The 15,168-nt window shown below is 40.8% G+C and overlaps 1 protein-coding gene across 1 annotated transcript in view; it reads left to right on the top strand.

Moving 5' to 3' along the window:
* The window catches only part of ARID5B (AT-rich interaction domain 5B), a 200,429-nt gene that overhangs the window by 93,940 nt on the left and 91,321 nt on the right, over window positions 1-15,168 (top strand). Inside the window, exon 4 of the mRNA XM_024252990.3 lies at window positions 3,696-3,926. Within this exon, the coding sequence (XP_024108758.1) occupies window positions 3,696-3,926 (231 nt within the window). The remainder of the gene's footprint in view (window positions 1-3,695; window positions 3,927-15,168) is intronic.

The raw sequence follows: 15,168 nt of genomic DNA, 5'->3' as shown, positions 1-15,168 counted from the left end.
AGATTGGGTTATAAGTCCCAGCTGCTCGGGAGGCAGAGGTAGGAGGATTGCTTGGGCCCAGGAGTTTTGAGTCCAGCCTGAAGAACAGAGAGAGGCCCATCTCTTAAAGAAAAAAAAGAAAAGGATTGGGTGGTTATAGTCTCAAATTGGGGAATATTACACTAATAAAGTTGTTGTGAGGAACAAAAGAGATATGAAAATGCTATATAAAAAACCTTTGTAAATTTTAGTGTTTTATTATCAGTACTGGAAATAGCATTAATACTTGCTTTCTAAATGGGGAAACAGTCTCTCTGTTTCTCATATTTTTAGTTAAGAGGGCTTTTAAAATTTGCTGTCTTCTGTGATATCTGTAACAATCCTGAAGAAGTGGCAGAGAGAAGAAAATTTGGTTCTTTGTTCTATGTACTGGGGGGTTAGGAGAGAAATAAGAATTTTTTAAAAGTCTGACAACTGAAAAAAAAAAAATATATATATATATATTTCAAAACCCAAACTAACAACCTTACTTTAAGCCTTTGCAAAAAAGTAAACTCAGAGTTACTGGTTTCAAAGTTTAGTATGCATGAGCTATTTGGGGTGCTTGTTGAAAAGGTAAATTCCTAGACCCCAGCCTTAGAGATGCCGAGTCACTGGTTCTCGATGGCACAGTATCTGATTCTGATGCAGACAGTCCCAGGACCACTATTAGCAACACTGTCTCCAGAATGCACGGACAGTTGTAGGAGTTGAGAGTAGGGGGAACTTGCTGTTTTTCTTCCAACAGAAAGAGAAGGATTCATGACTTGGCTAGTGTTTTGGGTACTGCGTGATTTAAATGTTTTGAACTAGGATGAGGTGGAGAGAAAAAAAAAAAGAGGTCATTTCTAGGCACAGAAGATTGCCAGGGAGCCGACTCCATCCAGAACAGAGAATTGGGAAGCAGTTAGAGATGGCATCATCATGAAAAATGGTTAGAGAAAAAAACAAAAGGAGAATGAAGGCATATGAAGGAAGTGAAGTGGTCCCAAGAGTCCAGGTGACACCTTCCATGAAACTCACTCTGAAGCAACTGTTCATTTATACTCCTTCAACCTGAGAGCGCACACATTTTTCTCCATTTTATTTCAAGAATACTTGGAGAAATTGATGCACCTTTACCCCCATCATAGAAAGCTAATTGCACAACCAAGATAGAACTTTGGAATCAACAGGTATTTACAGGCACAGTATTTACTATGTTTGGGAGATGGTATTAAGCTATGAACTTGCTATAAGGGGTAGTCCTGGCACTTCATGGTTATATGCGTCTCTCTCATTAACAATGTCTTAGACAAATTGAGTATAATACAAATCGAGTGTAATAATACAATTGACACGTTGGGGGCTGCCTCTTGAAATAGCACTTAAAAACTCTGGCAAACCGACCGCATTTGAATATTTTCACTAAAACTTTTTGTGCTTTAGCTGTATAAAAAGCACAGTTTTGAACCCAAAGTTTGAACTTAGCGTCATGGTCTGCTATAAAAATCTCAGATGGGCATGTCTTGGGACATATATCAGCATCTCAAAACTAGTTTGCATTGGGGGGCTTGCCTTCAAGGTAAACATATTTCCTTTTAATTAAGTGTGCCAGCTGACAAAGCAGCTATACACAGACCAGGCAGGAGTTGAAGACGTGTACACTGTTTAAAGATGTCATCTTGCAAGCAGCTAAACATCTCCATCCATGGAAAAGCCGCCAGCCTGAGGAAATAAGTGAACATAATTAGAAATACATCTGGGTATTGGCCTCCTATCTGAAAAGGTCACATGCACACCTTCCATTGGTACTGGGTATGTTCCATCATTATGTTCCGTCCTTGCTCATTCGTCTCCCACTGGTTACCAGATGGCCATGATAATGTTGGTATCCTTAACAACTGTCTAGTGCAATTCCCTGCAGCATGGTAAGGGCTTGAAATATTGAGTGTTTTCCCTTTGGAGAAGCAAGTGACATGTCTGGGAATTGCTTACAACTGCTCTGATGGGGTGGTTGCAGAGTGATGGCAAACTGGGTCATGGAGCCTAAATTCAGCTTGATGTTGTACAGGTGGAGGCCACCAAAGCACCGTGTTTGCCATTTCTCAAGCTTAAGATGAAGGAAGGCTTCACCCGTGCAGAATCTGGTGTTTACAAATGAGCACAAAATAAAGTGAGGTATAAATAAGCATTAAGATCATTATAAAAGGAAGCTTCGCTAAATTTGCTGAAATGGTCCCCCGAGTTAAGGTGGTTTTGATAGAACTCTCTCACAGGGATGCTTAGGGAGTCCTCCCAGCATGGTTCTCTGAGGTGTGCCAAGTTACCAGATGGATTTGAGGAACATTAAAAGAGAGGGGGTATGGGTATGGGGAGGGTGGAGAAGGTGGGTGTATCAATCAAGTTGGGCTAGATCATGCTGCAATAACAAATGACCCCCAAATCACCATTGCTTTAGAACAACAAAGGTTTATTTTCTGCTTATGTTATATGTCTCTTTTGGATCAACCAGGGGTTCTGCTTCATGTTAATTTTACTCCAAGACCCAGACTGGCAGAGTTGCCACTATCTGGGACATTACAGATGGTCACAGCAAAGACAAAGAGAGACTGTGGTCAGTGGCACACTGGGTCTTAAAGCAACCACCCACTTCTGTCATATTTCATTGGCCAAGGAAAGTCACAAGGCCACTGGCCTCCAAGAGAGTGAGGCACACAGGCTTTCCACAGGCCCAAAAGGAGAATAGGAAATAGTTGCTAAGCAGCACTCATGACCCCAGAGCAGATGGTGATGCATTTTAGACCCATGGACATCTTTGGGGCCGGATGACCTTTTCAGAGGCTCCAAGCACTGAAAAGATTATACAGATGCTTGTCGACTTTCTATGGGGTTACAGCCCAACAAACCAATTGTAAGCTGAAAATATCAAGTCGAAAAGGCATTGAATACACCTAACCTACTGAACACATAGCTTTCCTAGCCTACCTTAAACGTGCTTGTAACATTTGCCATAGCCTACAGTTGGGCAAAATCATCTGGCAACACAGTACACTGTAGAGTACCAGTGTTCACCCTCTTGATCTCGTGGCTGACTGGGAGCTGCCACCCACTGCCCCTGCCAAGCCTTATAGGAGAGTGTCCTACTGCATATCACCAGCCCAGGAAAAGATGAAAATTCAAAATTCAAATTGTGCTTTCTACTGAATGCATGTTGCTTTTGTACGATAATAAAGTCAAGGAATCTTACGTGGAACCATCATTCAGTTGAGGATCATCTGTATAATCCAATATAAGAGCAATTCCAAACTAGAAATGAATGTAAAGAAGCCCAGCAAAGTTCTGCCTTTCCCTATGATGATGATGACTTCAATGCTTCAAAAAATGAAGATTCTTTCAAAACAGTTTTTGAGTCCTACTGCTTGCTGATGACACAAACATTACTTACTGTGTCTAGAGGGCCAGCCTACTCTTTTCTTTTCTCTACTAGAAGGTCCACTATGCGGGTAGCCTGAAGCGTATTCTGTGGGGCTGGATGGGTGAAGTGGGGCTGGGAGGATGCTGGCATCCCCAGACTGTAACAAGGATGAGAATCTTTTTAGTCCCAAACCAGAAGTGATTATTGAAATTATACCATGGCCATGAAAGTTCTTTGTCAGAGGGAAGAGGGTAATGGAAGTGTTTTCTCGTTTGTCTAGGGGAGGACGAGGAAGAAACGAACGTGATAGTTCTCAGCTACCCCCAGTACTGCCGGTACCGCTCGATGCTGAAACGCATCCAGGATAAGCCATCTTCCATTCTAACGGACCAGTTTGCATTGGCCCTGGGGGGCATTGCAGTGGTCAGCAGGAACCCTCAGATCCTGTACTGTCGGGACACCTTTGACCACCCGACTCTCATAGAAAACGAGAGTATATGCGATGAGTTTGGTGAGTCTTTTTTTTTTTTCCTACCTGATACTTGTGCGTGTGTGTCTAGTTGTTTTCAGTTCTTCTGAAGAGCGGTGATGGGGAACGGGGCTCACTTTCACAAGCCCCATGTGCTGCCCCACCCCTCCCATCCCCCAAATTATTGCGGCATAAGGCATCATTGCCTCCTTCGCAGCCTCTGTTTACTATGAGTAACAGATGATTATTTAGAATTTGTTGTTCAATGTAGAGTCTGAAGTTGCTTGGTCGACCTTGAAATTGGACTTTAGGACAGGAAGCTTTCGTGTTAGTTCTCTCTCAAAAGGCTTTGTCTATTCAGATGCTTTTTTATTTAACCATTCACTCTCTTTTCATTGTTATAAGGTTTTGTAAAAATGCACCAATGGTAACCACTTCAGTAGTAAACAGTGGAGAGATAAATAGAAAGAAAACAACTTCAGTACTGTATGGTGGATAAATAGATAACCACTTCAGTACTGTACAGTAGATAGACACATAGATGATTGGTAGATAGATAGATAGATAGATAGATAGATAGATAATAGATAGATGATAGATAGATAGATAGATAGATAGATAGATAGATAGATAGATGATAGGTAATAGATGTCCATGTCCTGAATTTTTTCATACACTCATACACACACATGCACACGCACATGCACATTGTGCCCACCAAAGATGGATACATATCTTAATCTGCATGTCTGCCTAGCTAACCGGTCACGTGTCTCTACATGTAGCCAGAAAGGGAGGAGAAGAAGATATCACATCACCAGTTTGGGAAGCCTTACACGGTGCAGTAGATGGCGAGATGCAAGCCAAGATAGTCGTTCTCTTACATTATCACTTTCTCATCTGTTTGTTGAAGAGATTGGATCAGATCAGTGGTTTTCATCAGGCTGGGCAGGGATGTCAGAATACCCTGGGGTAGGCTTATCAAACTGCTTGTGTTCCTGGGAATTTCTATACTTAGAGGTGTGAACACCTACCACTCTCACCCTACCCCTTCTCTGGAATCACTACCACAGAGTGACTGCTGGGATGGCTGAGCCCTGCTGAATCCCTCATGGCTACCTGGGTGAAGAAGAGGTTGAGACCCTTAGCCTGGAGAGAGCATAGGGTCCCTTTGAACTGAAACATTCCTTGATTTTGTTGGCTGACGTTTTCCTGAGAATCACTAGTTGGCAGATTATCCAGATTCAGGTTACTCTGCTTATCCTTTGCAGACCTTGTTATGGTTTCAGGAGTCCACTATGGCCTCTTAAATTTGATTCTTCATGATTCCAACAGCCCTAGTGCTGCTGCTGGAGAAATTTTGCAAGTAGCTATGTGAACGGAGTCGGGGTGAGGATAAGGAGATGGCATATGATGATCAAGAAGGAAGGGAAGAGAGAGAGAGGAAAGGGAACCAAATGATCTAAGTCCACTAGATTCTAAGAGCCATCACATTTTTTCCCTCTAAATTGTTTTTTTGGATAGCTCTCACAACTCTGGCTTATCAAATGACTGTCATTCTGTAAGAGGGCAACACTATTTATATTTATTTTTTCTTCTTCAAAGAAATTTATTTATTGTCATATTTTTAGTATTCAAATATCCTTTGACTTCAAGTAGATAAATGTATGCAATACATTTTTTTTACAATGCCATCTCTTTTCATATCAGCATTTACAGATCTTCCCTTTTCAATACCTGTGTTTGAGTTTTTCTTCCACATGCTCGGCTCCCAAACGTTGCTTCCTACTTGCCGCTCAAGAGGTCTCTAAATTCCTGACACAGAATAAAACTGAAAGCATGTGTTCCCTCATTTAAGAGTGTTCAAAATTAGAGTTTCACAACGTAATATGAGGAAAAAAATGTTTTAACCTTTTTGGCTAATTTAAGAATTATTAGTCATTGAGTTTCAAAGCTGTTGCGTCTAGAATTGGTAATAGAAAGAAGTTCCAATTTAACAGCGATCACAATGGTTGTTAAGAGTTACTAAATTAGTTTTAAATGTTCTCACAAACACAAGCATCTGACTTTTGAATGTTTTCCTGAACTTTCTTCTGGTATAGCTAATTTTAATGCTGTTTTTCTTCTCCAGCCTCTTAAAGTGGAAGCTTTCTTTTGGAATAAAGGTACCTTTAGAGACCTTCTAGATGGCTAGTTTAATAATTAGAGTATTAGACTTTTTTTAGTTGTTTGTACTTCAAATAGTTTGTACTTCTTACAGTCTTTCATGTTAGCAAGTGGACCAAAAAGCTTATTTTGAGCAGATCTGAGCAACTTCACTAACATCCCTCCCCACCGTCCCACTTGCGGTCACAACCTAAATTTCCAAAGAGCACCCTTTTAAATCTCCAACTGGTTGCATTTGAAATTGACATGGGTTAAAGTGTTTGTTAAAATGTGGCATTGAGTTTCTCCAACCAACTAACAGTTGGTGGAAGAACATAAATTTAATTAGTGACTAGCATTAAACAAATGTTCCTAATATTAAACACTGCCAGATGACTGAAACACTTCTGTCAGATTACCGAGAGTGCCAGGGGGCCCACAGATGAATTTTCTACACAGTATATATTCTGTACCACACGTTTGGTGACTTCAGTAATTGGTCAAATGTAATTTAGGTAACAGTATGCCTAGGCTGTAAAAATCAAATTTTATTGGCCATATCACCAGGTGGATGAATGGTAGAGCTGATGGCAAAGAGTTTATAGCATTTAGCAGCTATACCTTTGACACATGAAATTCATAAATTGCTGTAAAATACCTCCAAGGCCCTTCTCAAAAGGACACTGTTTGCTTTCCTATGATTGAATAATGTTTATTTTATTAACTAATATACTTTTTGCTTTCTTCTATTAAATGCGATTATGGAGTGGGGGGTGGGAGGTGTTCAAAAGGTAAATAAAACTTGGTTCTTGCTAGTTTTGAGAATTTAAAATCTAATTGGGGAAGACAGGATTAACACACCTGAAAGGTTAACTAATGTTACAAGAAAGTCAATGATTAAGTATTTGATGAGTGTTGCAGAAAGCAAGTGTGGTAGGAATTTAGCAGTGGGCTGGGAGGTGGATAGAGATGGAAATCTTGGTGAGGGGTCAGGGAAAGCCTCGTGAAAAAGGCAGGGTTTGATCTGGTTTTAAAAGATAGGGAGCAGGTTAATAACTACTCATTTCTAATTTTAAAAACTATTGGAAATGTCTAGATTGTTTAAAACTCATGTTCTGACCTTCCATTTTGGGTAATGTCTGCCTTCACCCTGGATCAACTGTTGGTCTGTCTTAGGTTTGTTCTGCCTCTAGTCACTATCCTTTGGGTGGGTTTCATAAATGGCCTGATGTCCTCTCTACCTGTGGGACACACATGTGACTCAGTGACCAAGCCTGGCAAGAACCCAGGCTGTGACTTTGGAGCTGGGGCTGGCTTTCCATCTTGGATAGGAATGAGTCTGAGTTTTCTGTGTGTGCCGTGGAGCTTACCTGCACTCTCTGGATTCATCTCTGAAAATAGACTTTGCATTGTGGGATGACCTTGCCCAACTGCCCATACACCCCTGCTCCCCCCTCAACCAATCCCCGCTGCTGTTTTAATGTTGTCCACTGAATAACAAGTTTAACTGAACAATAAAAGTAAGGCTTTTAAATCTGCTATGAGTCCCTGTAAATAAATTCTCTGTGGAATTTTATGAAGCTATTTAATGAAAAGTTTGATTAGAAACTATTAAAGAAAAATAGAATAGATGAAATTTCATCATTTAGTCCAACATTACAGTAGTGTCATTTTGATTTTTATTTACATTGAGATATTCAGAATTGAGTAAATATATCCTGGTTTTAATTAACTATCCTCCTTACTTGGAAAAGGTTATTTTAGGCTTGAAGGGTTTTGATAGCATACCATCTGCTTTCTTCACTGTATTTTATTCAGGTCCCTTCCTTGCTTACAGAGCTGTGCAATGTCTAAACCTATGACATAAGCATAAATTGAATCGTATTAATGGTAGGTGATTGAAAAGCTTCAGTCTCGACATTCTGCTTGCATTCTTCCATCTTGTCAGTTACACTGCTCTTAAAGGCAATATGCTCTTTTCTTAGCACAAGAGAATTGACTATTTTTAAAATGAAAGCAACAGACTCCCCATTAAAGCATTATGAAAACTCATTGTATTGCACATGCAATTAGGAAATGAGCTTGTAATACCAATGAGGGGAAAGTGATGTGAATGGCAATTTTTTCTTCATAAGAATCTTTATTCTGTGCATAATTCCTGCCTCCACCGTCCTGTTAGAATAGCCTAACATCAAGCATTCTCCAACAACCCCTACCTTGCTTTTACCTTTTTAAATGATTCCTCTTTTGTAAAATGCATACTGTCATTTATATTGTGTTATTTCCTATGCCATAGAAAAAACAAACACATACAAACATTTTTGTCTATTTTTGTTGTTAGAACAATAAAATGTCCACCACTTTGTAATGCACAGTGTTTACATTAATATCACACAGATTGATTTCACATGTGTGAAGTGTTGACAGCCAAATCCAAACAGAGGCACACTCGGTACAGTAGATAAATGGATAACTTTAAGGTATTGACTTCCGTCAAAGATATGTAAGGCAGCTCAATATACATAAATGAGATGAAATCAGTTATTCAAGGTGTGTGGGACTAAATGGCTTAAGAAATGGTTGACTTAAAAAAGAGATACAGTTTATTTTGGTCTGAGGTTTGAATTGCAAAGAAGCATAAGAAGTTGAAGTTGTGCTTCTGAGTCTTTTGGCAATTGGGGTGTGTGTTGGCCTGTCATCAGGTGTTTGGTCCATGTGTAGACACCAGGAGCTCTAATCTTCAGGGAGAAGGGGTTGGCTATGTCAATATGAAAATACACATTCTGCTGGGGACCAGAAAGGAGGGACAGCAGGGTATAGTGAAAGAGTGCTAAGCTCACAGGCAAATAGCCCAGGTTTAAATCAGGGCTCAACCATCTGATTCTCTATGCCTCTGGGCAAGTGACATAAGGTCCCTCATTTGCCCCATCTGTAAAATCGGGTAATAACAGCCAACTTGCCGGACACAGAATAAGACTGTGTTCACTTGATTTTAGAAAATCCTCTTGATAAATGAAGATTCTCTACTGTTTCTATTAGTCATATGTCTTGCACAACTCATACTCATCCAAAATGATCTTGTTTTTCAATCATGAAGGAACCCAATTCCCTAAGGCTTCTGGGGTCTTACTATAATAGAACTTTAATGGAAAAGACGAGTTTTCTACTTTTTACAGTATGTTTTTAAAGAGGCTTTTCTATCTCTGTACTGAACTTCCCAGTCCTGTTTTTCCTGTGGAGTGAAATAATGACATTACGGACAAAAGAAGAAAAAGAAAAGTGGGAGAACAGAAGAGATGAAGGGACAAAACCTTGAATTTTTATGAAAGGAAATTCAGGATGTATAAAATTAATTTGAAACATAAAGGATGAGCTGGGCTCTGCCTCTTCCTTTCTGAACATCACATGTTTTGCTGGAAATGAAAGGAAAGGCAGTTGTTTTGTTAAGGATCATGGGAATTTGTAAGTGAGTAAACATTTTTTTCCTTGCCAAAGTAGGTTTCATGGTCACAGTGGATTTCGATGATCAAATGGCTTTGTTCCTGGCCCCTGTCCACATTCATACTTTCTCTGCCTGCCTGCGGTGCCCACCGATCTCCCAAATGATAAGAAGGCAGACATTTTTCTTTCATTGAAGCTAAGTGGAAAAGGAGTTGTGCTTCTTGTATATTGCTATTTATGCAGAAGACCTTAACCTTCAGAGATCTTACTTGGAGGACTGTTTTGTTTTGGAAATTTTCTAGAGCTTTTGTTTATCATTAAAGAATGGTCTAACCAGGCTGGGCATGGTGGTTCACACCTGTAATCCTAGCACTTTGGGAGGCTGAGGCAGGTGGATCACCAGAGTTCAAGAGTTCGAGACCAGCCTGGCCAACGTGGTGAAACCTCTTCTCTACTAAAAATACAAAAATTAGCCAGGTGTGGTGGCGAGCACCTGTAGTCCCATCTACTCGGGAGGCTGAGGCAGGAGAATCTCTTGAACCCATGAGGCAGAGGTTGCAGTGAGCCGAGATCGCGCCATTGTACTCCAGCCTGGGAAACAGAGCAAAAACTCCATTTCAAACTAACAAACAAACAACAACAACAAAATAATGGTCTAACCAAGTCACTCTTGGCACTTTCTCCTTGTTGCATGGCTACCAAAGTGAAAACAAGGAGAACATTAAGGTCATCATACGGCATAGTAAACCAAACCCAACACAGTGCTGGTAGAGGTGTAATGGATGTGCTCCGCGATACATGTAATGATTAAAAGATAGACTCGGCTTCTAAGAGAGTAAGACAAAAGTAGAGCGAAGAGAGAAGACCCCCTTGGGCAGAGGCCTCAGAAGCTAGAATACCATTTCTCTTGGGAAAAGAATTTTGTGTGTTGCTACTGTAAATTAATTTACTGTCATAATATATGGAATGGCTAAGATTAGTGGATTTCTTTTCTATTTTTGGAACTTGAAAGGAGATTTAAAAATAACTCTGGGCACCTTTTGTAGCTGAGTGGGCTCAATGGGTTATTAAAAACTATTTGGGCTTATGGGTACAATAAACTCTTGTTCACCCCATAAGAAACCATTTGTGTCTATATTGACTAATATTTCACCTAGCATATCATCTAGAAAAGCAAGAAAGTTATATCCCATTACATTGGCAACATCAACATATTTCTCTCTAGGGTGAAACTGACATTTTTATCAATTAAAAAACACATATACATGCTGCAGGAAAGAACCAGGTCATTGAAAAATCACAAGCAAAAGTGCTGGCCTGGGGTAGTGGTGGTGGAGAGAGGTTGAGAATAAGTCTATGTTCGCTTGACTTAAGCAGCCTCCTTGATAAATGAAGATTCTCTGTAATCCCCTTTATTATATCCTGCCAGGGAACTAGATGGATATAAGTTCCTTGGACTGTAGGTGAGGCTGTCTGGAGATGCTTAGAGCCTATTACAGTGCCTGACACATGATAGGCTCTCATTCATTCATTCATTCATTTAACCAGTGTTTATTCCACAGCTATTATGTGTGAGGTGCTGTTCTGGTCTATGAGGCCAACAGTTGTGAACATGACAGAAAATTTCCCACTTTTATAGTATATGGAAAGGGGAGTGACAAAATGTGAGATAACTGTGGACCTGACCTCACAGGTATTGACCTCACAGGACTGTTGTGAAGATTAAATGAGCTAATGAGTAAAAGCACTTAGATGGTCCATGTAAGTACTGGTTAAGTACTCATTGTTAACCTACTCTTCTTGTGCCTCTTACAGCACCCAACACAACCTCAACCGCATATTGGGTCTGTAGTGGTTCCTCAGAAAACGCCCACAAAATTATTTTGTATTGATACAGACTGCTGGGGAAAATGAAGTATGTCATTTGCTATTAAAAATCATTCCACATCGCTTATTCCAGAAATACTTGTTTGTTTGTCCCTCTGCATGGAATGTATATCCCCAGATATCACAGATCTGGCTCTTTCCCAGATCATTTGGGCCTTGGCTCAAATATCTCCTCCCCAGGGAAGTCTTCTCTGACCATCCCTCTTCCACAAGCCCAGCTCTATCCCATCACCCAGTGTGTCATTATCTTTCTGTAACTCTTCATTATCTGAAATTAACTCCTATATTTGTTTCTTTACATGTTTACAGTCTGTCCTGCCCCCTCCACCCCCCCCGCCCCACAACACACACACACACACACACACACACACACACACACACACACTCATACTGCCACATAAGCTCTTCGTAAATGCATATAGGGATTTTCTGTCTTATTCACAGCCATGTGTGCAGGGAACAGAGCAGTACCCAGCACATAGTAGATGTGTAGTAAATATTGGCTACATGAATGGATGGATACGTTTGTAGTGTATGTCAGTATCATTGCTATCCCCTGTTTCACAGATAAGGACACTGAAACACAGCAACATTTCATGGCCAGCAATTGGCAAAATCAGCATATATGCTTAGTGTCCATGCTCTTTGCACCTTTACACTAGGCTGCCTCTCAGCCCAGACCCTGCTCAGAAACAGCTCTCAGACTTCTTGAGATCAGGCTGATGGAAAACAGATAACTGATCACTAGCTTTCTAGATGATGAATGTACAGTAGATTTTGTAGGATTTAAATAGAGAGATTGGCGTGTTGGGAAGTGGTTAGGAAAGGAATAATCACAAGGATTCAAAATCTGAAACCCACTGGACTGGAATCAAGAAACCCTGGTGCCAGCCACCAATACCCTTCATCTCTGTTATGCCAGCCTCCTTGCCTCAGCCCTTGCTGTCCTTTGGTCTGTTTTTAACACCCAAGCCAGAGCGGCCATTTCTCTGCTCAGACCTCCGGTGGCTTCCCATCTCATCAGAAAAACAGAAATGAGGATAGGGCTCTTTAAGAGCTCCAACTATTTAGAAGTTGAAGGGGGCAGATAGTGAACTGCTCTGTATTCTCATGGACTCTGTAAGACATGGGGTTTCCATGCTGACAGGACTTTCATTATACACCTCTCTGTAATTTTCTGCTTAGAATGCATTGGCTTTCCCAACTTGGCATTATTCTTTAATGAAAAAATTATAGGTCTAATTTCAAAAAATGAAATGTATGCAAGCTTTCCTGCTTCTGTCACTTTTTTATTTCTGTAGCACATAAATCATTTCCCTTTTTAAAATTAAATTTCGCTTGCCATGATTTGGTAATGGGTTTTCAAAGGAGGCAGAGTAGCCAAGCTCTTGGCACAAGAGCCAGCTGTACTGCCTGCTCAGGAAATCTTCTCATTGCTGGCTGGCGTGGGCCTTGATTCCATCATCTGGGCTTTATGTTCCCTTAGGAAGTTGCCTAGAAATTCTGTCTCTTAAAAGCTCTTCTTAGAGTGGCTGTTTTGGCTCTCCAGGTGCCATCTTGGAGGACTAAGGAACACACTGGGTTCGGCAGAAGAAGACTGGTGCATTCTAATGCTCCTTGGGTGCTTATACATTCATTCCTTGGGCACCAACTATGTTTAAGGCAGAACTCCAGGCATTGTTAGGATACTAGTGTCTGCTCTCTAGACAACTGAAAAATCAAGTTGTCTGAGATAGGACATGGAGCAAGAGGCCATTAAATGTTCTTTGTAGTCCTCTTAACAATCTTGCATTTTACCCATGAGCGACCTCAGAGAGGTTAAACAGCTTCTGAAGGTTCACAAACCTGGCATGTTGCTGAAGTAGGGGTTAGCAAAGCAAACCCCCACACACCCCCAGGTCTACTGACCCCAAGGGGCACGCTTTTCTGCTACAAATACAAGAAGCCTAGAGCTAAGAGTCAGGAGTTATTTTGAAGTTTAAAGGAGAGGATATCTGCCAAAGCTTTGTCCATGGGAAAGTTTGCCATATAACAGACACTGCAAGACAGTTGGCTAAGGGCAAAGTGAGGAGGTCAAACCGTAGGTGCCACCGGAGTTAAAAGATGCATAAAAGAGGGCCCTAATGTCAGAGGAAGCCTCTTAGAGGAAATGGATCTTCAACTGGACCTTGAAGGACACAAAAAGGAGGAAGTTATTTTAGGTGAGGAGGTGGAAAATACTCTGGACTTTGAAGCTCAAAGAGATTGTTTCCTCTGCCATTTTTAGCTTTCTGCGCAGACAAAAAGCAGCCTCCACAAGCAAAAACTCTTTTTCTTTTCTTAGAAGATGTTATATTCCCCCAAGGGAGTGAGTACTTGTGAGTCCTCTCATAGACCCCCGTCATGGTTAGAACCCAGGAGAAGTTTCTTGGAAGAAAAATCAACTTGTTTCTTATTAAATTGGATCCTTCCCTTGGGCCTATGAGAAAGAAAGGGAGAGAGGCACCAGTTTTGCAGCAGTGGTAAAGGAGTGAGGTGCCTGCTTGGTTTCCTGGCTGCTTAATGGGCTGCTTCTAGGCTAAAAGAGTCACTTCAGAATAATCATCTTTAACATTTTGCTTCTTGTCCCTTATGTGTTATTCAGTACTTTTCCAAAGATGTTTTTCCCCCTCTGCCTGTTATTAAAGTTAATGGCTTCAGTTGCATTTCTCTTCACTAGACTCTAAGCTCCTTGAGGGGGTAAGAATCAACATGTTTGTTGAAATGATACAAAAACTCTGCTAGATCCGAGAGGGCTTCAAATCTCCATCATCTTATCTCTTTTCCTAGATAAGTATTTCGTGACCTCAGTCTTTCAGCTTTAGCTCATTGCCAGTTGATTTCATTCTCAAGGCAGAGTGCCAAACTCAAAAGAACTGGGTTTTTTCTCAATATTTATTTATCTTTTCAAACCAAAGAGACATTGTTCGTAATCTGGTCAGTGTATTTAGCTAAAGATTGTTCATTTGTTAGGATGCTTAAAAGACCTTTGTAGTTCTGCACAACCTAGAAGGATGTCTTCCTTAGAAAATCAAGGAGCATACTTAAGTCAGGACAAATGGTAGCCTGTATCCAGAGGTCACTAACAACCTTTCCAACTTGTAATGCAGATACCAGAATTCACCGTGGCCAATCAAGAAACAGTGGCTGGTTGCTTGACAGCATACAGGGCGTTGTCAGGTTTCTAATTAAGTGTGGCTCTATGGATCAGGAATATAATATAGATCACAGTTTGGGCTGGAATCATATCGAAAAGTGTTAAGTAAAAAAGGCTTAGCCAGTATAACGTTCTCATATGGAAAACTCCTTGGTAGATGGTACTGATACCCCAAGGATCCTTTATGGATCACTGGCTTACTGCATATGATTGATAGTTGAGGTCTTCTCGTGGGAGAGTTGCATGGAAGATCCTAGAAAGGCAAGTTCATAACACACAGGATTCAGCAGGACACTTTACTCGTCCCGTCCCAGGCATGAATATTATATCTTTGAAGTAGGAGATCAAATCTTTTAACAAGGGTATCACACACAGCACCAGAAACATGACTTTATCAAGGAGCTGAGTCCTGCTTCATTTCCAGGACATACCCCTTCAGAAAGACAATGGATGTTGGTACTAATTAGTTCTTTTGAGGTTTGTCTTTACTGTAGCACAGTTGCAAGTACCATGCTCTAGAGAATGCATTTTATCCCATAGCTGTTGAAAGAGAGGAAATTGAAATGTGTCAGGACTAGAACACACCCAGGGACTGTTATGGAGGCCCCAGGAAGTTGCCTTGCAGACCCTTGGTGC

Source organism: Pongo abelii, chromosome 8, assembly GCF_028885655.2.
Source record: "Pongo abelii isolate AG06213 chromosome 8, NHGRI_mPonAbe1-v2.0_pri, whole genome shotgun sequence".
Taxonomy (NCBI): Eukaryota; Metazoa; Chordata; class Mammalia; order Primates; family Hominidae; genus Pongo; species Pongo abelii.
The sequence above is the reverse complement of the archived record's forward strand: the minus strand, read 5'-3'. Positions and strand labels throughout refer to the sequence as shown.